The sequence below is a fragment of the Saccopteryx bilineata genome, chromosome 7 (assembly GCF_036850765.1).
Source record: "Saccopteryx bilineata isolate mSacBil1 chromosome 7, mSacBil1_pri_phased_curated, whole genome shotgun sequence".
Classification (NCBI taxonomy): Eukaryota; Metazoa; Chordata; class Mammalia; order Chiroptera; family Emballonuridae; genus Saccopteryx; species Saccopteryx bilineata.
Window position 1 is genome coordinate 17,331,047 of NC_089496.1, and position 22,103 is coordinate 17,353,149.

Below are 22,103 nucleotides of genomic sequence, written 5' to 3' on the forward strand. Positions count from 1 at the left end.
AATCAATAAATAAAATATGTTTTTGGCCCTGGCCGGTTGGCTCAGTGGTAAAGCGTCGGCCTGGCGTGCAGGAGTCCCAGGTTCGATTCCCAGCCAGGGCACACAGGAGAAGCGCTCATCTGCTTCTCCACCCCTCCCCCTCTCCTTCCTCTCTGTCTCTCTCTTCCCCTCCCACAGCCAAGGCTCCATTGGAGCAAAGTTGGCCCGGGCACTGAGGATGGCTCCATGGCCTCTGCCTCAGGTGCTAGAATGGCTCCGGTTGCAGCAGAGCAACACCCAGATGGGCAGAGCATCGCCCCCTGGTGGGCGTGCCGGGTGGATCCCGGTCGGGCGCATGCGGGAGTCTGTCTGACTGCCTCCCCGTTTCCAGCTTCAGAAAAATACAAAATAAATAAATAAATAAATAAATAAATAAATAAATAAATAAATAAATAAATCTGTTTTTAAAAATGTGTCTTCTTTTAGATTTTGTCCCAATTCTTCATAAAGAGCATGGCCAATTGTTAGATCCATGTTAAGAAATTACCCTTTTTGCATTTCAGCCTAACCTTCCTTAGACAAGGTCCAAGTGAAACATGCATTATTATAAGTTTTCTGTTTTTCGAAATGGCAGCTCTTTATTGGCTTTTATAGTTAAAATAATACAGAAGTGTTCAAAGCCGCTTCCCAATTCCAACTCCCTTTAATAAACATTTAATAGTTCAATGTTCTTCATGACTTTAAAATTATATGACAATATGTATATTATGTATAATATTGTGAATCCTTTTATTTCCACATAAGACTACAAGACGCTAAGTGCCCAGCACACACAACTTATGTCCTGTTTCGTTCTTGTTATTGCCTGGTATTCTGTCCATTTTAGGTGGCTCTCTCCACTTCTTAGAATGTAGTTAAGTTTTCCAAGCTCTCTCAATCATTGCAAACATTTCTCTTGTTAAACCTACTGCACCCTACTTTAAATTATTTATTTTCATGGCTGGTTGTTTTTTTTTTTTTTGTTTGTTTGTTTTTTTACCCAAAAGTATATTCTTCAGAAGCAAAAAATTAGAATTTAGAGCAAGGGATTTTCTTCCTTAATTTTCTTTTCTTTTTTTCTTTTTCTCTTTTTTCTTCTTTTTTTTTTTCTTTTTTTTTAATTTATTCATTTTAGATAGGAGAGAGAGTGAGAGAGAGACAGAGAAAGAGAAGGGGGGAGGAGCAGGAAGCATCAACTCCCATATGTGCCTTGACCAGATAAGTGCAGGGTTTCGAACCGGCGACCTCAGCATTCCAGGTCGACGCTTTATCCACTGCGCCACCACAGGTCAGGCTCCTTAATTTTATTTTTTATTTTTTATCAGAGTTTTACATGTTTGTGATTTAGAATCAAATAATTACATAGAAACCCTGATGGTTTGCAGTGGAACAGCAGAGACTGTCTCCCTACTCCTCCCCGTCCCTGCCCCCCCCATCAATGGCAGTCACACTTCCTCTTTCAACTGGTTATTTTGATATTTACTTTCATTACTCTATATAAAATATTTGAGTTGCTCTTTTTTGGTTTTTCACTTTTATGTATTATCAATGAATAATAAGGATTTAGCTATTCTTCCTTTCCCCATCCCTACCATACTTCCTTTTCCTTTATCTGCCTAATATGGTTATACTATATATTTTTTTAAAAATAGATTTGTTTTTACTACATTATAACTACTCACATCTTGGGCAAAAACTATAGTACTATATAAGATTATTTTTCACCCTGGCCGGTTTGCTCAATGGTAGAGCTTCGGCCTAGCATGTGGTAGTCCCAGGTTCAATTCCCAGTTAAGGCACACAAGAAAAGCAACCATCTGTTTCTCTACCCCACCCCCCCTTGTCTGTCTCAATCTCTCTTTTTTCTTCTCCCACAGCCATGGCTCAGTGGAGCAAGTTTGGCCCAGGCTCTGAAGATGGCTTCATGGCCTCACCTCAAGCACTAAAGTAGCTTGGTTGCTGAGCAATGGAGCAACAACCCCAGATGGGCAGAGTATCGCCCCACAGGGGGCTTGCTGGGTGGATCCCGGTTAAAGCACATGTAGGAGTCTGTCTCTCTGCCTCCTTCTCACTTAAGGGGAAAAAAAAGATTATTTCTTCTGATCAGCTTTTTGTTTTTCCTGCAGTTAGTAAATTATCTTATCTTGGTTTATTATTCATCACCAAGCCAAACCCCAACTTCTTTATATTTGTTTGAGTCTCTCCCTGCAGAGACTGAGATAGATGGGACATTCTATCAGTTTCCATTCTGACCGAGTCTCTCTGGGAGCCTTCTGACCTGCTTCTGTCTGTGTCTAGTGCACAAGTGTCAGGGCGTCACTTCATTTTCTCCTGTGTTGTATCCCGTTTCTTATAGCCTTTGTCTTCTTTGTTTGCTCCTTCATTTTAGTGGAGTGCAACTAGTAGCTTCCTGAAAAAGAAGTAAATGAAAGGGACATTTTTTGAGATGTTGAATGTCTGAACATATCTTTATTCTTCAGCCACTTTTGATTGTCAGTTTACTAATCAAGCAAAATATTCCAGTTTGAAATAAAATTCTTTATGAAGTTTGATAGAATTATTTCCATGTCTTCTAGCTTTCTTTGTGACTGTTGAGAAATCGAAGGATATACTGAGTTTTGATCCTTTGCTTTTATCTCTGAAAGCTTAGGGTTGTCTTTTCCCCTGGTGTTCTGCAATTTCACAATGATGAATTTGGGGTTAGTCACCTATTTTTCATTTTGCTGGACACTCCATGGGCTTAGTCTGAAAACTCATGACTTTTAGTTTGGAAATTTTTTCTTGAATTATTTTGTTAAATATCACTTCTTTCCTAACCCTTGTTGGTTTTTACTTTGGAACTTTTTTATTTTTCAGATTTTGGACCCCTGAAGTGGTCCTCTTATTTTTTTTTCTTTCTTATTTTCACTTCTTTGTCTTTTTTCCCCTAAGATATTTTCCATCTTCCAACTCTTTTATTGAACTTCTCAATTTCTGCTCTTTCTTTGTCTCTAAATGCTTCTTTGAAAAATAGTAATCTGTTACAGTTTTATGGTTGCAATGATATCTCTTATCTCAGGGTATAGATTATACATAAAATTTTTAAAAATCTTTTTCCTCACTGAATGGTTTCTGTTTCTTGTGAGGGCTGTTGACCCTCAGCCCTGCCCCTTGTGTATGTCTCTATGATACCACCTTCCATATTGTTTCTGAAGTTGTCAAATCACTGGGTCCTCTAGTGCCTCTTGCTGCCAGGTAGCTCCCTGACAAAGGGTAGGTTTGGGGGGGTCTCTGCAATGGGTAAAGTGAGTATTTGATGCTGAGCCCTTTTCCTCTTAGTTCCTAGGATATTTACAACAAGATCTTCACCTTCCAGGCAGGAAATTGGAGTGTCGGCCTTAAAAGAAAGAGCAGTCTTAAAAGATAATGATTGGCAATGACCTGAATAAACAGCCCAAATAAATTACATTAAAGCTAGTCAACAAATCCCCTCACACACTCCCAGAACATCTGAAATATCATTTCAAATATAAATCAAGGGCCTGACCTGTGGTGGCGCAGTGGACAAAGCGTCAACCTGGAAACACTGAGGTTGCCGGTTCAAAACCCTGGCTTGCCTGGTCAAGGCACATATGGGAGTTGATGCTTCCTGCTCCTCCCCCTTCTCTCTCTCTTTCTCTCTCTCTCCCCCCCTAAAATGAATAAATAAAAATTTAAAATAAATAAATAAATAAATAAATAAATAAATCAAAATGATTCATATTAAATTTATAGTGTGGTGCCTGACCTGTGGTGGCGCAGTGGATACCAATGAGATCAGGGTTCGAAACCCCGGGCTTCCCTGGTCAAGGCACATACGGGAGTGGATGCTTCCTGCTCCCTACCTTCTCTCCCTCTCTCTCTCCTTCTCCCTCTCTCTCTTTCCTCTCTAAAATGAATAAATAAAATCTTTAAAAACATTTATAGTGAAGAGGGGAGGATACTTTCAAGCTCCATCATTAAGGCCCCAGTGAGGGTGAGGTTTTTACAGAGGTTGGAAAGGACCTTCTCCCTTTCTCTTGAGAGCCCCGGGGGCGGGGCTCGCTTCCTTAGCGGCCGACTGGACATCCCGCCGGCAGGGGGCGCCGCAGCATGACGGCCGGCGGCGCGGACAGGCCTCTCTGGGAGGAGAGGAAGAAACCAGAGACACGGGAGGAAGTCGCCGTGGCGCTCAGCCCTTCATACCCCAAGGCTGACCTGCTGTCGTGTGTGGCCCGAGCGACACTCCGCTGGTCGCTCTGGCTGCACTAGGAGCTGAGAACTCGCGCGAAGGCGGGATGCTCCTTGCCGGCCAGATCGGCGAGGGGCCGGCAACCCCGGTGAGGCGGCCCTGGTGGCCCGGGGAGGGACGCTGGTGGCCAGTGAAGTGGCACAGATCTCGGTCAGGGGAGATGATTTCAGTGAGGTGGCCCTGGCTGCCGGCTTGAGGACGTGGCTCCCATGGCCTGGGGGAGAGACCCTTGCTGGGGAGGGGGCACAGGCTCTCAGGGCAGGCAGCCCCAGTGCGGTGGCTGTGGCTGTCCGGGAGGTGACACATCCCTTTGGGGAGATAGCCCTGTTGGCTGGGTAAGGTATTCCCACCCCCGGTCCTGGGGAGGTGACAGGGTGGCCTCAAGGAGGTGGCTCGTTTTGGAGCCGGTATCACAGGGCCCGGGCCACTCAGGAAGGCCCAAGGGAAGGAGTTTGGGACTCCGCTGTATTTCTGTGCGTGTCCTCTGGGAACCTTATATAAGTTTCATTTATCATTTCAGTCTTTTTAAAAAAACTTTTATTGAGTCCATTAGGGCGACATTGGTTAATAAAATTATACAGGTTTCGGCATACAATTCTAAAGCACATCGTTTGTATATTGCATTGTGTGTTCACCAGCCCAGGCCCAGCCTCCTTCCATCACCATGTGTTCCTCTCTTCTCTCATCCACCTCCCCACCCCCATTGTCCTGCCGTCCTCGCACTGTTGTCTGTGTCTGTGAGTTTATTTTCTTTCCTTAGTCCCTTCACCTTTTTCACCAGTCCCCCAATCCCATCCCTTCTGGTACTTGTCTTTCTCCAACTGGTTTATTTCATTTAGCATAATAATCTCAAGGTCCATCCATGCTGTCACAAAGGGTAACATTTCCTTCTTTATTTAGAGTGGGGTAGTATTCCGCTGTGTAAATGTACCGCAGCTTTTTGTCCACTCATTTATTGATAGGTACTTGGGCTGCTTCCAAATCTTGGCTATTGTAAATAAGTCTACAGTGAACATAAGGGTGCATATATTCTTTTGAATTAGTGTTTGGGTTTCTTTGGATATATTATATTACCAGAAGTGGAATCACTGGGTCATAAGGCAGTTCCATCTTTAATTCTTTGAGGAACCTCCATACTGCTTTCCACAGTGGCTGCACCAGTCTGCATTTGCACCAGCAGTGCAGGAGGGTTCCCTTTTCTCCACCTGTTTAGAAACATTTGCTGTTTGTTGATTTATTGATGATAGCAGTTCTAATAGGTGTGAGGTGCTATCTCATTGTGGTTTTAATTTGCATTTCTCTGATGATAATTAGTGACTTTGAGCATCTCTTCATATGTTTTTTAGTCTTAATGTGTTTGTTACACCTGTTTTCTAGTGTTGCTCTGAAACTGCTGATGGTGAAAGGAAGAATGTGGAGGAGAAAAGTAAGCAGATTCCATACACCTTATCCTGTCAACCAAGCCATCTCTCCCAACTCAGCCCTCCCGGGTCTGCATCCGAGAAGAGACTTTTAGATGAAGTGGTTTTTTTTTTCCTTTGTACAATATGCTTTCATAGTATTACATACTGACTATCATTATACACCAGGGGTCCCCAAACTTTTTACACAGGGGGCCAGTTCACTGTCCCTCAGACTGTTGGAGGGCCGTACTATAAAAAAAACTATGAACAAATCCCTATGCACACTGCACATATCTTATTTTAAAGTAAAAAAAACAAAACGGGAACAAATACAATATTTAAAATAAACAAGTAAATTTAAATCAACAAACTGACCAGTATTTCAATGGGAACTATGCTCCTCTCACTGACCACCAATGAAAGAGGTGCCCCTTCCAGAAGTGCAGCAGGGGCCGGATAAATGGCCTCAGGGGGCTGCATGCGGCCCGCAGGCCGTAGTTTGGGGACCCCTGTTATACACGAATGTATGTCTTTCTAAAATCATAAAACATGGTGTGACTTGGAGAAGAGCACTTCCTGGCCCCAACCTAGTGTAGGGCCTTTCACGGGGGTTCTGCCCATTACAATGGATTCATAATTGGGGCCTTCCTTTTATTTCAGTGAAGCACCAACTTATTTTTTTTAAAGATTGTATTTATTGATTTTACAGAGTGAGGGGGGAGCAAGAAGTATCAACTCATAGTTGTTTTACTTTGGCTGTTCATTGATTGCCTATTGTATGTACCCTGACCAGGCAAGCCCAGGGTTTCTAACTGGATACCTGGGCCCTCCAGGTGGATGCTCTAACCACTGCATCACCCCAGGCCAGGCAAGAAGCACCAACTTATTAAGCATCAGGACTTTGAATAGGCTAATGATCTAGGAGAGATGACCAACACCTTAATTGGATTCAGAGGAATCAAATGATCATGGTTTAGTTGTACTTGACCAGTGAATTTACGCTTAAAATTGATCTAAGAAGAACACAATAGATAACATGGTTTCTGGATCTTGGACTGGCCAAGGATGAGGGTAATATCCATTTCCTACTAAGGACAGGAGCATATGTCAGGGATGATAACATTTGGCAGGCTTTTGGAAACCAAGGAATCTTTGCAGGCTTTTGAAGTGAAATTTATTGGGAGAGGAAGGGAAAAGCATGTAACAGCCATTCTGTCAGAGGGATTCGATTCTGGGTCTGATCACGGCATAGTCGGAGCAGAGTGAGGTAAGAGAAAGGGAGCCTGCAGTGCTGTGTGAGCGCTAGGAGCCAGCCTTGCCCCTTACAGTGCCTGCTGATCTAATCTGCATCAGAAAGAAAGCTCTAAGTAGTCCTCAGTACTTAACAGATCAACTGAGCTTTTCCTTAAGGGATTTGAGAGTACTCAATATCTTTCAGTTAAACCCTCCCCTTGTTCAACTTTGCCCCATTCAGATGCCAGGGGGTGGCTGTTGGGCTGTCAAGGCAATAAAACAATAGACACAGACTGTGGACTTTGTCCTTGTCCCTCGTTTGTCTTGGGCAGCTTCTTTGTATTTGGGAGTGCTCTTTATAAAAAATGGAGAAAAAGGAAGAGATTAAAATCTCCAAATCACTAGTGTGTTATTTTGAAGAATGTTATTTTTCTAAGAATATGCTATGCTGCATTTCATGGTTATATCAAAAAAGTATAATTTTTTTAAAAAGTGAAGATAGAATTTACTCCCTAAGCTACAGCAACCTTAGCATTCACAAATATTCCCTCTGCATAGCTCTGCCTGTGTCTGCAGATATACCACACAATTCAGTTGTTTTAAGATAAATTAAGAAAAAGAAGACATTGTGGCTTACAGGTGGTGGCATAGTGGATAAAGTATCAACCTGAGGACGCTGGTTCAAAGCCCTTAGGTGGCTGGTTGTGAGTGTGGGTTCATCAGTGCGGGGTCACTGGCTTGACCAGGAGAATCTTTCACACATCCAAAGGCTTGCCAGCTTGAGCCCAAAGATTGCTGACTTGAACAAGGGGACACTGTCTCCGCCCTGGCCAAGGGACGTACAAAAAGCAATCGATGCACAACTAAAGTGAAAACAACTGTGAGTTGATGCATCTCACCCTCTCTCTCCACTTCTGTCTCACTTGCTCTCTCAAAAATTCTTTAAATTTAAAAAAGGAAGACATTATGACTCCTATGTGTAAGAATAGCAGTAAAAGGTTTTCTGTATTTAATAAAGTTTGATGGCCAGCCAATTCTGCTTATATATGAAGGAGAAGAAAAGAATACCTGGTTGAGAATCAAAAAACATGGATTTTAATCCCATTTACAATCTTTAAGGTTAAGCTGGGAAGAGGATGTAATTCACAGTTGAAAAGTTGAGGCATAGACTTATGCTAGTTTTGCTTTTATCTTCTCATGGGCTCCTGGTTCTCGTAGCATATGAATAGGCTTTCAATTCTTATAAATTGAATAAAACAAAGGAAATTTTATTTTGGGGGATTGAGAGGAACATAATCCTAAACACATGGATATACATTCAGTTAATCTTTACATAAATAATTGATTATATGTGATAGTTACATTTTCAATTTAGGTACATCAGTATTCATATTTTCATTTTATCAGAAGTTACAGTTGTTTTGTAATGAGGCTAATTATAACCTCTTGCTTTTCTCTCATTGCTGCTTTCTTTAAACTTTGTTTTTGGTGAAGAACCAAGTTCTGCGAGGGCAGCACCTGGGAAGGTCAGAGGTGAAAGAGGTGAAGTTCAACCAAGCCTGTTCCCTAGGAGGCTCTGTATTGTTCCCCCAACTTTATCTCATGCGCACACCCCTTGTTAATACCTGCTAGTTGAATTAAGCTTTTAATGTGTTCATAAACTCACCATCAATGGTTTGTTTAAAGAGGACCAAGTCCTTTAGGCAAACATGAAGTAGAGCAATGCACTGTGAAAGGCAAAACCGTGCGCTGAACCAAAAACACGAGGCTAGTGTGTTCCAGAAGGAAAATTGATTTTAAAAGCACCTGAGTCCAGGCAGGCTGAGACCCAACAAAGGGTGTCAGCCCTGAGCTGCTGTGGGAGGGAGCGGTAGATACAGGGGCTAAGGACGGATTAGCATATCTTGGTTTATGGCCTTGGTCACTGACTTGACAACAAGCAGAAGGGGGATTTAGCTTCAGAAACACCTCCTCTGCAAGTTCTTCTGATGTAGCACAGGCCTAATCAGTGTGGTCCTGTCTGGTGTCCTTGGTAAGTCTTGAAGACAGCCAAGAGGTCAGGTGTCGTCCAGAAACAGCTTGGACCTGGCACCTCTGGGCCTGTGGCGAGGCTTTTACAAACAACTGCTATGATTTAATTTCCCCTAATTGTCAGGTCCCTCCTCAGTGTGAGCTTTCCCTGACATTCCTGCAAAGGTAAACTCTTTGCTACATTTCAAAGTAAAGGCTAGGAAACCATTAACAGAGAACAGCAAGCACAGTAACTACAACCTCACAGTGGGGGTGAGAATGTTCTGTTAGGAACCCTTCCTCCTCCTCTGGGCCTGCACTGTTTTCTGGATGGCAGCTGAGTAGTCATTTTATCTATCACACTGTATGCTCATGTTTATTCTAATGTTTGGTTTCTATAAAGTCCACTCTTTCTCTGAGGCCTTATTTTATAGCATATATTATTATTTGGAAATCAGTCTAAGTTTTTATATTATCTTGTTTTTGTTTTCATTTTTAATTCCTAGATACTACTCAAATCTGGGGAGATTAAGCCCTGCATTCTGAATAATTCAAGTTGTAGACTGAGTCAAGGATGTTTTGGTTTTGATTGATTGATTGATTGATTGATTTTGGAGAGAGAGAAGGAGAGGGAGAGTGAGAATGAGAATGAGGGGGGAGAAGTAGGAAGCATCTACTTGTAGCAATTACTTCCTGTATGTTCCTTGAAGGGACAAGCCCAGGGATTCGAACCGGCTACCTCAGCATTCCAGGTCAATGCTTTATCCACTGCGCCACCACAGGTCACTCAGAGCATGTTTGATATCAGGGAACTTAGCAACTGCACAGTGAAATGGAGTTACCATTATACCAACTTTGACCCAAACTTCTGGTTTTCTCAACTTCTCTGGGAAGAAGCAAACCATGAGTAACCAGATGGGGCTGGCTTACACAGGGAAACAGCTACTTCAAAGGGAAATAGTTTATCTTGGTACACTGGGGTGGCAGGGAAGGAGAACAGTCTGGCAGCCAGCTGTGGCCATGTCTCTTGTACCTTCTTTGTTAAGAAGCTGCTGGGAGCCATCAGGTTTCTCTGGGACTCCAGGCATGTTCAGAAAGCCATCCACCCAGCGAGTCAGCAGAAGGGTAGCTAGAGATTCCCTGAAACAGAGGAGCAGTGCTCTTAGTCCACAAATTGAGGACAGTGGGAAATAATTTCATTTCTTTGCAATAGATTATATGTTTACTAGAAATCTGTTTTCGTAAGTGTTTTGTTTAAATAAAAATGGCAAATTATTATAAGGAGTGGATTCCTGGGAAATATCACATATTAAATGGGATGAGAGCCAAGCTAGTAAATGTTACCTCTACTACCACTCTTCTCCAAGAAGTGGCTTCCAAATCACCTGTTTTTGTCCCATGTGGTAAGTCCAGGGTGAAATAGTCCAAGTCTAGTTTATTTGCCATGGAAGACTCTCCCTTTAGACCAAGGGTCTCAAATTCAACTCACCATGTGGGCCGCAGAGCAAGATCACAGCCGTTCGGCGGGCCACACTAGGTCTACAAAAGGCAACTGTTACGCAACACTTTTCTCACTGCAGTTGAAAACAAAAAAAAATCAGTACAACAAGCACAATCGTACATGCAGTTTACTCAGTGTCACAAAACGACCAGAAACTGTAGTTCGCATCACTACTGCTGTTAACTAAGCTAATATCTTGCTAGGATGCTAGAGAAATGAAAAATACAAGTAGGCCCCTAGGCTTACTTAATTTTATCCAAAATACTTTGAATTTCGTGGATTAGTCTGCGGGCCGCACAAAATTGTTCGGCGGGCCGTGAGTTTGAGACCCCTGCTTTAGACTGCACAATTTAGTGACTGCATCAGCGATTTTGAGTTTTTCCTTATAATTTGTTTTCTCTCAAATTTCCTTTTTAAATTCATTTTTTCTGTTTCTGACATGGACATCTTTATACAATGATATTTGAAGTTTTTAAAACTTTTCTAACACAGAAAGTTTTACTCATTGGTCACCCATTCAAACTTTTTTTTTTTAATTTATTTTAGAGAGGAGAGGGAGAGACAGAGGGAGAGAGAGAGAGAGAGAGAGAGAGAGGAGAGACGGAGAGAGAGAAGGGGGGAGGAGCTGGAAGCATCAACTCCCATATGTACCTTGACCAGGCAAGCCCAGGGTTTCGAACTGGCAACCTCAGCATTTCCAGGTCGACGCTTTATCCACTGCGCCACCACAGGTCAGGCCCTTTCAAACTTTTTTCATGTGTTTGAAATCTTTCAATACTATTTTTTTTTTTTTTTACAGAATCAGATAGAGGGATAGATAGGGACAGACAGACAGGAACGGAGAGAGATGAGAAGCATCAATCATCAGTTTTTCGTTGTGACACCTTAGTTCATTGATTGCTGTCTCATATGTGACTTGACCATGGGACTACAGTAGACTGAGTAACCCCTTGCTCAAGCCAGCGACCTCGGGTCCAAGCCGGTGAGCTTTTGCTCAAACCAAATGAGCTCGCGCTCAAGCTGGCAACCTCAGGGTCTTGAACTTGGGTCCTCCGCATCCCAGTCCGATGCTCTATCCACTGCGCCACTGCCTGATCAGGCTTTTTTTCTTTTTTTAACATCTTGAAAACAGTCCTCTTTTGGTATTATTTAGACCATACTATTTGGTTTCTTACAGATTTTGAAAATACATTTCTAATTTAATAAAAACACCAATAAAATCAGATTGACATTTTTTCCCAGTAATAAGATTTTTTTATTCTATTTTTCTTAAGTGAGAAGTTGGGAAGCAGAGAGACAGACCCCTTCATGCACCCAACCAGGATCCAACTGGCAAGCCCACTAGGGGGCAATGCTCTGCCCCATCTGGAGCTGTTGCTATGTTGCAACCAGAGTCATTTTAGCACCCGAGGAGAGGCCATGGTGCCATCCTCTGTGCCAGGGCCAACTTGCCCCAGTGGAACCTTGGCTGTGGGAGGAGAAGAGAGAGGTAGAAAGAAGGGAGAAGGGGAGGAGTAGAGAAGCAGATGGGCGCTTCTCCTGTGTGCCCTGACCGGGAATTGAACCTGGGACATCCACATACTGGGCTGATGATGCTCTACCATTAAGCCAGCCGGCCAGGGCCCCCAGTGATAAGATTTTTAAGAAATTAGGTCTTCTGGAAAATTTAATATCTGTAACTGCCTTGTCATGCTAACGTCTATCGATAAACCTGAGGTTACTAGGACTTTAGGAATTTCTCCCTCACTCTGAGGAATTTTCTTTGCTCTTAAGCATTTGGCAATATTTGATACATAGATTGCTTTATAGCTATTCATTTGGGTATTTTTTTGTGTATGCACACAAAAAAAAACCCCAAGTGAGTGTGTGTGTGTGTGTATATATATATATATAAAATATATAAATATATGCATATACATGTATACATACTGTATATTCATTTAAGTATTTTGTGCATTTACATATTTTGTGTGTACATACCATTTACCATACATAGATAACGTTTTCTTTACATTACTGACTTTTGAAGGTAGGTATTGTGCCTTGTATATCTTCTGTGTTTCCTTTAACTCTGCAGTACTTTCTGGTATTGCTTGTTTTTCTTTGATTTTAGGTGACAGTATTGCAGCTCTTGCTGGAGACGAACAAGTCAGTGAAGGTACTGATCATGGTGATCTTCGTTCCTATGTGTCTGCATTCATAGAGAAGGAAGTTGGAAATGACCTTCAGTCTTTAAAGAAACTTGATAAACTCGTAGAACAGATGACAGAAAGTAAAATGCAGTTAGAAGAACAGGCAAGTATTAAAACTCACTGAAATGATATCATTATAATATAATATAAACCTAACCATTATTATGTAGGGCATTTTGAAGATATAAATTGTGGCAAATAAACTTAATTATTTTTTTAATAATTTTAATTATTTTAAACTATTTACTGGATTTTAAGGACTTATAATATGCTAGGTAATTTATAAAATATGACATAGTTTCTACTGATAGAATTTATGTCTTGGAAACAGTGATTGTTAGCATTTTAAGTAGCTTTTTTTTTTGAGAGAGAGAGAGAAAAAGGAAGGGAGAGAGATGAGCATGAACTCACAGTTGCATCACTTTAGTTGTTCATTGACTGCTTCTAATGTGGGCCTTGACTCAGGGGCTCAAGCTGAGACAGTGACCCCTTGCTCAAGCCAATGGGCTTGGGCTTCAAGCCAGTGACCTTGGAAGTATGTCAGTGATCTCATGCTCAAGCCAGTGACCCCATTCTCAAGCTGATAAGTCTGCACTCAAGCCAGTAACCTCAGAGTTTTGAACCTGAGACCTCAGCATCCTAGATCGACACTCTATCTACTGTACCATCACTGGTCAGGCTTAAGTAGCTTTTTTACGATAACTTTTAATGTGCTTTTACAAATAAATAATTTTATGATATACAAAAATGTTTTTAACGTCATCATTCCAAAATTTTTATATATGCCCTAATAGGGAGAAAACATGAAAATAAGTATAACATTATAATGATGGTTATTTGTGAGTGTTGTTTTTTTTTTTTAATTTTTTTTGTATTTTTCTGAAGCTGGAAATGGGGAGAGACAGTCAGACAGACTCCCGCATGCGCCCAACAGGGATCCACCCAGCACGCCCACCAGGGGGCGACGCTCTGCCCACCAGGGGGCGATGCTCTGCCCCTCTGGGGCATCGCTCTGTCGCGACCAGAGCCACTCCAGCGCCTGGGGCAGAGGCCAAGGAGCCATCTCCAGCACCCAGGCCATCTTTGCTCCAATGGAGCCTCGCTGCAGGAGGGGAAGAGAGAGACAGAGAGGAAAGAGAGGGGGAGGGGTGGAGAAGCAGATGGGCGCTTCTCCGTGTGCCCTGGCCGGGAATCGAACCCGGGACTTCTGCACGCCAGGCCGACGCTCTACCACTGAGCCAACCAGCCAGGGCCTTTGTGAGTGGTTTTAACAAATGATTTATTTTCTTTATATCTTTCTTTCTGTAAATTCAAGATTTTTTTTTACACTGAACATATTAAAATAATTTTAAAATTTTTTCGTGATTATAATCTTAAAAAAATAAATGTCCTTTTACTCTTAACAGTGTGTCTGTCCAAGAAGAGGTTTATATTGTGTAACCACTAAGTTGGGTTAAGTAAGCTTTTGTTGGGTGTGTTGGTGTGTCAGCTCCAGGTTGACAGAGGTCTTGTGTTCATTGTCTCATTGCCTCAGGCTCTCTATCTGTCTTTTCACCACGTCTGTTGTAAGCTCTGTGTTGAGGCCGGCGCTGTCCTCCTGGGTGAGTTGCTATGGGCTCTCCTGGAGGAAGTCTCACAGCTGAATGGACAGATAGCAGCCCACAAGTGTGGTCTTCCGTTCCTCCTTGTTCTTTCAGGAAAGTTGGCTACTCTTCTCAGCCATTCTTCCAGATTCTCCCCGAGACACCTGTCCCACCTGGCCATTCTCTCCTTTTGTTACTCAAGAAAATTGAGGACTTCCAGCATGAATCTGTTGAACAGTCTGCTCCAAATTCCACAAACTGGCTGGTCACCATTCCTACTCTTAATTCAACAGAGAATCAATGAAAGGTGTTCCGGGGCCCAAATCCTACCTGCCAACTCTCTGCACTTGCTTCACTCGTGTAATTTACGCTTAGTTTCTTAGCCGGTCTGGTCCCCTCAGCACATGGACATACCCTGATCTTTTCCTTAAGACCTAAACAAACAGAACACACTCCCCTCATCTTTAGTAAGTGTTAGTCCTTTCCTTTTACTTTTAGACTTCTTCAAAATGTCATCTCACTTTATATCTGTCTGCACTTCCTAATTTTACATTTGCTCTGTGACCCACTGCAATCAGGCTTGTTTCCCTAATGACCATGGAAGCTTTTGCTGAAGTTCTTCATTGAATGTTAGATTAAACATGTCCAACACTGTACTGATCCATCTCTTAAAATGCTTCCCTGTCTTGAAAAATGGTACCACCACTCAGGCTGAAACCTAGGAATTTCACTAGATCACTGCTCCTCATCTCTGCTCTTCCCCCATCACCCAGACATCTTGAGATTTATGTCCTACTGTCTCCAGTGTCTGTGCCCTGCTTCCGCCCCAGCTCCCAGCCCTCAGTGTAGGGCTGCATTCTCTCATGCATTCGATGGTAGTTTTCCCATCTCATGTGTTCTTCATACTGCTGCAGTAACTTACTTTTTTATTCCTTACAGAAATCTTTTTATATGTAAATAAAGCAAATACTATAATATATAGTTAAAATCTTTTGTATATATATAAGCATATATACTTGAAATATGCATAGCTTAACTTTTTATGATTAATATATGATAATATAGGACTTATTTTCTTATCAATATATATCTACTTGCCCTGCCCGGATAGCTCATTTGGTTAGAGTGTCATGAGTGTCGGCCCGGAGTACAGAGGTTGCTGGTTCTATCCCCAGTCAGGGCACATACAGGAATAGATGGATGTTCCTGTCATGTGCACTCTCTCTCTCTCTCTATCCCCCTTCCTCTCTCTTGAAAATAAATAAAAATAAGTAATTAATAAAATATTAATATCTACTTAAGTCATTTTATGATATTTAAATATGGCTATGCATACATGATTTATTTAACCAGGCCTTTATTGGTTGGTATTTTGCTGTTTTCAGTTTTCATTGTTACAAATAGCATGAGAATAAACATAATTCATCACTTTACCTTTCTGAATCATAAATCTAACTGAATTGATCCCTTATTAAAAACTCTTAATGGAAGAAGCCCCCATTCTTCTGAGGCACAGGTTGCTGCCTGTGATCTGGTTTCTCCCCACCTGTTTAGGCTCCTTTGTTCTCTCCGTGTTTCTTTGAACTGGATTCTGTGCTGTAGTCAGACCTTTACTGTTCTTTGATCATGTCTGAGCTGTTCCTCTGTCTGGAATGCCCTTTCCTTCCATAGTTCCCTAAAAAATTCCTACCCATCCTACAAAGGTCTGTGCATGAGCCATGTGAGCACAATTGCATTGTACTTCAACACCTTGCTACTAATTTAAAGCTTGTTAAATTGCAAAATCTCAGTTCCTATTCCAGACCTACTGCGTCTGAATTGGCGTTGTAAGATCTCTAGGTGATTCTGTACATTCAGATTTTGGACGCACCATCTTACTGCACCATTGCGCCTAGTGTCTCTTTTACTACATCAATCCACTGTTGAAATATTTGCTTACACCTTTCTTCCATACCAGCTGAGCTCAACGGCAGATGCTGTGTCTTTTTTGTGTCTATCCCCACCTAGCACAGTGCCTAGCAGTGTCTCATTAGTGTTGATTAAATTGAAATTCTTCTATAATATTTTTTATATTGTACTGATGCCTAATACTGTTCTTCCATGTGGCTGGACTCTGGAAAGCACTGAGCTTCATGAAGGCAGATCCATAGAAGCTAATGGCAACAGTGTGATACACCTCTCCCTACATAGGCTTAGTTGGTACAGGATACAGAAAAATCCATCTTTCTTTTGAAGCTTTTAATTGACAATTTTCAATTCTGTTAAAACAAACATGTATTTTGAAGGTAGTGGACTTTTTAAAAAGGTCATGGATTTTTTTTCTCGAGTTTAAATGCATTTTATTTTTAGACAACCTACATCACATGTTTTTTCTTAAAAACAATGCTTCTGCTCCAAATCAATCGAGGTCAAAATAAATGAAGAGCTCAAGATAACATCAGTCCCATTTATCCTAGTCCTGGTGTGATGAAAAGCAGCAGCTAGTTATGATGACAGGTGATAGATCCAAATTGCCAAATTTGTTAACAAACATATGTACCCTGATTTATCAATGTCACTGCATTAAAATTAATAAAAATAAGATTAAAAAAAAGGTAATGGAAATTTCATTTGATGCTGCTGTTTTTTGTTTTTGGTATGGTCAGGTACTTACAATTTCATCAGAAATCCCTAAAAGAATTCAGAATGCCTTAAAAAATGCAGAAGAGTCAAAGCAATTTCTTAATCAATTTCTGGAGCAAGAGACACATCTCCTCAGTTCCATTGATAGACATTTGCTGACCGCACAGCCCTGGATGGAAGATCTTGGGGCCATGATTAACCAAATTGAAGAGATTGAACGGCACCTAGCTTACCTTAAATGGATTTCACAAATTGAAGAACTAAGGTAAAATGGGTCTCTTTGTTCTCATAATTATTATTTTCCTTTGAGGCTCTGACTTAGAGAATACATGCATGCCATTAATTAATTGAGTTAATTAAAGATTATAATAATGTAATTTCACCAGTTATGAAAACAGCATTATGATAATGATTCTTTTATTATTATTATTATTATTATTATTATGAATGAACATAAACTTTTCAGGGAGCTTAATTTGCAATTTTTCTTTTCCAAGCGAAAGGAGGGGAGATAGACAGACTTCAGCATGTGCGCCCCAACTGGGTTCCACCCGGCAGCCCCCATCTGGGGCTATGCTTGCAACCAGGCTAATTTTAGCACCTGAGATGGAGGCTCCACAGAGGGAGGAGAAGAGATAGAGAGAGACAGAGAGAGACCAGGGAAGGGGAGGGGTGGAGAAACAGAAGGTTGCTTCTCCTGTGTGCCCTGACTGGGAATTGAACCCAGGACATCCACACGCCAGGCAGATGCTCTACCACTGAGCAAATCTGCCAGGGCCTTAATTTGCATTTTAAAGAAAGTAATCTTAAGTAAAAATTTTAAGTCCTATAGTCATATTGTGAAGACATGATAAAAACTATATTTTATAGTGCCTGATTAATAAACTGCCACATCATTGTGGTATATTCCTCTTCATGTTTATTTTTTAGAGATGTTCACTTAATGAAATGGATTGCTTTCACTATAGTTGGAATTTCTTTTCAGTGGCAATTATCTAATAAGAGCACAAGTGTTCTTAGATGACTAATAGAGTTCTACTGTGGGTAGGGAAAAAAGTACTTCTTTTTTGAATTGAATATATATCTCTGGTTGTTGATTGTGTCAGTATTGCCTTTCAAATAAGTTAAATTAATATTTCTCCCTACACTGGCAGATTATTTGGTTTCAGGATAAGTCCTCCAGCCCCTCTAAACTACTGTTTTACCCTTGCTTTGTATTCACTACTTTCTTTCAAAGCTGTCAGCAGCCATTAATGTCTGGAAGACTTCAGTGAGAAAAGTCATCAAAGGGTCTTGATGTGTATTTATTTATTTATTTATTTAATTTCAGAGAGAGAGAGAGAGAGAGAGGAAGGCAGAGAGATGAGAAGCACCAGCTGTAGTTGTATCACTTTAGTTACTTATTGATTGCTTATCATACCTGCTTTGATGGGGAGGAGGGATGCAGCTCAAGCTGATCCAGTGGCCCCTTGCTCAAGCCAGCGACCTTTGGGCTCAAGCCAGTGACTCCATGCTCAAGCTGGTGAGACTGCATGCAAGCCAGTGACCTCGGGGTTTCAAACCCAGGTCCTGAGTTTCCCAGGTCAATGCTCTATCCACTGTGCCACCACCTAGTCAGGCAGAGCCTCTCCTTATTTAGATAAATTATTTGCAGTGAAGAAATTTTAAACTTTGATTTAGTTTACATCTTTTTTTCCTTGCCTCTGAAAGAAAATATCAATAAGGAGTAATTTAATAACCTTATCAGTTATTATAAAACCTTATTAAGTAAAGCCTCAGTCTTGTAAAAGCTAAAAGCAATAGGTTAGTTAAAATAGGACCGTGGTTATGGGTATCCTTTTCCTGGTATTGAGACTGTTTAAAGGAGAATATATGCCCAAGCAGTTATATTAGAAATAGGAATCAAGTTCATAATCAAATAGAGCACAGTTGTTTATCTTTGTAAAACATGTTCTTTCCCTGCAGGTCATTTGTGATATGTCTCTATTTCTGGCTTTCTTTGGGGCTCCTGAGACTTTCCTTATCTCCTCATTTCCCTTTAATGGCTTGTTTTTTATTATATTGCATTCTCTCTTTTTAAAAAGTAGTTTCTTCTTTCTAGAATTAACATCGTTATATTAACTGTTTCTTAAGTACTACAGTTCAACAGTATCACTGTGAATTATCCCTATGACCCTGGCTTTCACTGAGCTCTGAATGTCACTCATGCTTCAGGGTTGTGTGGAGATCTATTTCATTGGATCTTAGAAAGTGGTACTCCTGTATTCTGTGGTGACTTGTACATTTAAAATTTTTTTGTGACATTTGTACACTTTTTTTGCATTGATTTTGAAGAAGGGAGGGGGAGAGAGGAAAGTGTCAATTTCCTTAGTTGCTCCATTTAGTTGTGCACTCATCGATCACTTCAACAGTGAAAGTGGCCTGACTGCGGACAGACCCCCCACCTCAGTGCAGGAAAGACACTTGATTCACTGAGCCACCCAGCTGGGGCCTGTATGTTTGTTTTAACATAACACAACAGTTTATTTGGATTTATATGTCTTTGTAGTGGAAATAGTGAGATTAGCCATAATGCACAGAGCAGAACCTTACGTAAGAGCAGTCACTAGTGTTTGCCAACCAGCAGAACAAGCCCCCAAGAGGAAATACCGGTGCCTTAATTGTAGAAATGGTGGACTGGTTGATTCCAATGGGAAAAAAGAGTGTTTTAATTCTGAGAAAAACTGTAAAAGACAAAATCTATTTGAAATCTTAATAAAAATTATTAGTAAGGGAGAAGAAAGAAAATGAGAGAATGAGTGTGATAGCCAAAAGGGCTGACAGAATAACACAAACGTGAGCTTAGTGTTCTTGTTGAGGCCCGAAGCAGTGACAGCGAGAAGCAGACAGTGCTCGTGGAGAGAGGAGAGGAAATCTAGGAGCGCAGAGTGGGGCTGGCAGGGGCTGCACGTCCCTGTCTGTCAGGAGGGCGCTGGGCCCACCCCAGGAGCATAACTGAAGCAGCGCAGCACACCAGCGAGTAGGGTCCGCACATCCGCCCTGTTCCAGCGCAGCGACCAAGTGCCCAGGTAGAAGGCGCGTGGGCTGCCGGGAGGTGGAGGTCTTACTTCAGATTTCCCACAGTGGTGACCTGAACTGAGATTCATTACTGAAAAGGGTACGTTTTGTTGTTTATTCTTAGATGGCTTAAGATATACAGTGTGTCCTTAAAGTCGTGGTGCACTTTTGAACGGTCACAGGAAAGGAACAAGACGATAGAAATGTGAAATCTGCACCAAATAAAAGGAAAACTCTCCCAGTTTCATACCTATTCAGTGCAGTTTGATGTGGGCTCACGCACAGATTTTTTAGGGCTCCTTAGGTAGCTATCCCGTATAGCCTCTACAGACTCGTCACTGACTGATGGCCTACCAGAATGGGGTTTCTCCACCAAACTGCCGGTTTCCTTCAACTGCTTATCCCACCAAGTAATGTTATTCCTATGTGGTGGCGCTTCGTTATAAACGCGCCGATATTCACGTTGCACTTTGGTCACGGATTCGAATTTAGCGAGCCACAGAACACTCTGAACTTTCCTCTGTACTGTCCACATCTTGACTGGCATGGCCGTTGGCTGCTCCGCTGTATACACGGTGTTATGTCATCATCTGCGCATGCGCACATGCTGCCACATCATCCTACAGAAACTGGGAGGGTTTTCCTTTTATTTGGTGCAGATTTCACATTTCTATTGTCTTTTGTTGCTTTCCTGTGACTAGTCAAAAGTGCACCATGACTTTATGGACACGCTGTAGAATATGTTACTTTTATCAAAACAAACATTTCATTTAAAATGTTTGTGTGGGCCCTGGCTGGTTGGCTCAGCGGTAGAGCGTCGGCCTGGTGTGTGGGGGACCCAGGTTTGATTCCTGGCCAGGGCACATAGGAGAAGCGCCCATTTGCTTCTCTACCCCCCCCCCCCCCTTCCTCTCTGTCTCTCTCTTCCCCTTCCGCAGCCAAGGCTCCATTGGAGCAAAGATGGCCCAGACACTGGAGATGGCTCCTTGGTCTCTGCCCCAGGCGCTAGAGTAGCTGTGGTCGCAACAGAGCGACACCCCAGAGGAGCAGAGCATCGCCCCTGGTGGGCGTGCCGGGTGGATCCCGGCCAGGCGCATGCGGGAGTCTGTCTGACTGTCTCTCCCCGTTTCCAGCTTCAGAAAAATACAAAAAATAAATAAATAAATAAAATGTGTGTGTGTGTGTGTGTGTCAGAGACAGAGTCAGAGAGAGGGACAGATAGGGACAGACAGGAAGGGACAGATGAGAAACATCAGTTCTTTGTTGCGGCTCCTTAATTGTTCATTGGTTGATTTCTCATATGTGCCTTGACCGGGGGGCTACAGCAGACCGAGTGACCCCTTGCTTGGGGCAGCGACCTTGGGCTCAAGCTGGTGAGTCTTGCTCAAACAAGATGAGCCCACACTCAAGCTGGCAACCTCGAGGTCTCAAACCTGGGTCCTCCACGTCCCAGTCCGACGCTTTATCCACTGCGCCACCGCCTGGTCAGGCCATTTTAAAATGTTTTGCTTTATAGAGCCCAAATGGTAGCTCATGGGCTGAATTTATCCTAAAGATAGATTGAACTTGGCTTGTTTTAAAGAATTTGAATAATTGGTTTGACTTTCACATGAAAATCTTGATTTCCTTCTGCTCTAGAATATTTTTAAGATTTGGCCAAATTAGACACACACTCTAGTGTGGCCTCAGGTGGCTGGAGCCATAGGATACGCTGCTTCCATCCACTTTGCTATTTATTCTTTTGTTTGTTTTATTTATTATTTATTGAAAACATCCGTTACTTTGAGAAAGAGAGGAAGGGGGTGTGTGTTAACTCTTGTTTCACTTAGTTGTTCTATTTAGTTGTGTTCTCCTTGATTGCTTTACACATGTCCTGAAGAGGATTGAACCCACAACCTCTGATGCTCCAGGTCGACGCCTTATCCACTGAGCAAGCTGGCCAGGGTCCCCACTTTGCATTTTAAACATACTTTCCCTATTAGGCCTTTGTAGGCCTTTGAGTTTGCAGCCCTTGCTATAGAGCTTGCCTTAAATTTTATCTGGAACTTTGGTAACAGTAACTTGAAAGGCTTGGGCTCTGAAGTGCCTCCTCCTTCAGTTTTCTTTAATCAAATTCAGCTGGGCAAAGTAGGTAAAAATTGAAGATTACCATGTTTGACCCTACCAGGTGCCACTCACATTATTCCCTTGGATGGAGACACTAAAGACTGTGTAAAGGGCAGATGTATGAGAAAT

General features: G+C 42.0%; 1 protein-coding gene across 2 annotated transcripts in view; it reads left to right on the forward strand.

The window, feature by feature from the left end:
* The first annotated feature begins 4,185 nt into the window (after positions 1–4,185).
* The window catches only part of RINT1 (RAD50 interactor 1), a 41,711-nt gene continuing 23,793 nt past the window's right edge, over positions 4,186–22,103 (forward strand). The window contains exons 1-4 of one of the 2 annotated variants that reach the window (XM_066239485.1): positions 4,186–4,355; positions 5,645–5,693; positions 12,528–12,709; positions 16,835–17,076. In XM_066239485.1, coding sequence (XP_066095582.1) covers positions 4,314–4,355; positions 5,645–5,693; positions 12,528–12,709; positions 16,835–17,076 — 515 coding nt within the window. In that variant the 5' untranslated portion in view covers positions 4,186–4,313. The remainder of the gene's footprint in view (positions 4,356–5,644; positions 5,694–12,527; positions 12,710–16,834; positions 17,077–22,103) is intronic. The other variant, XM_066239487.1, reaches the window with a different exon arrangement.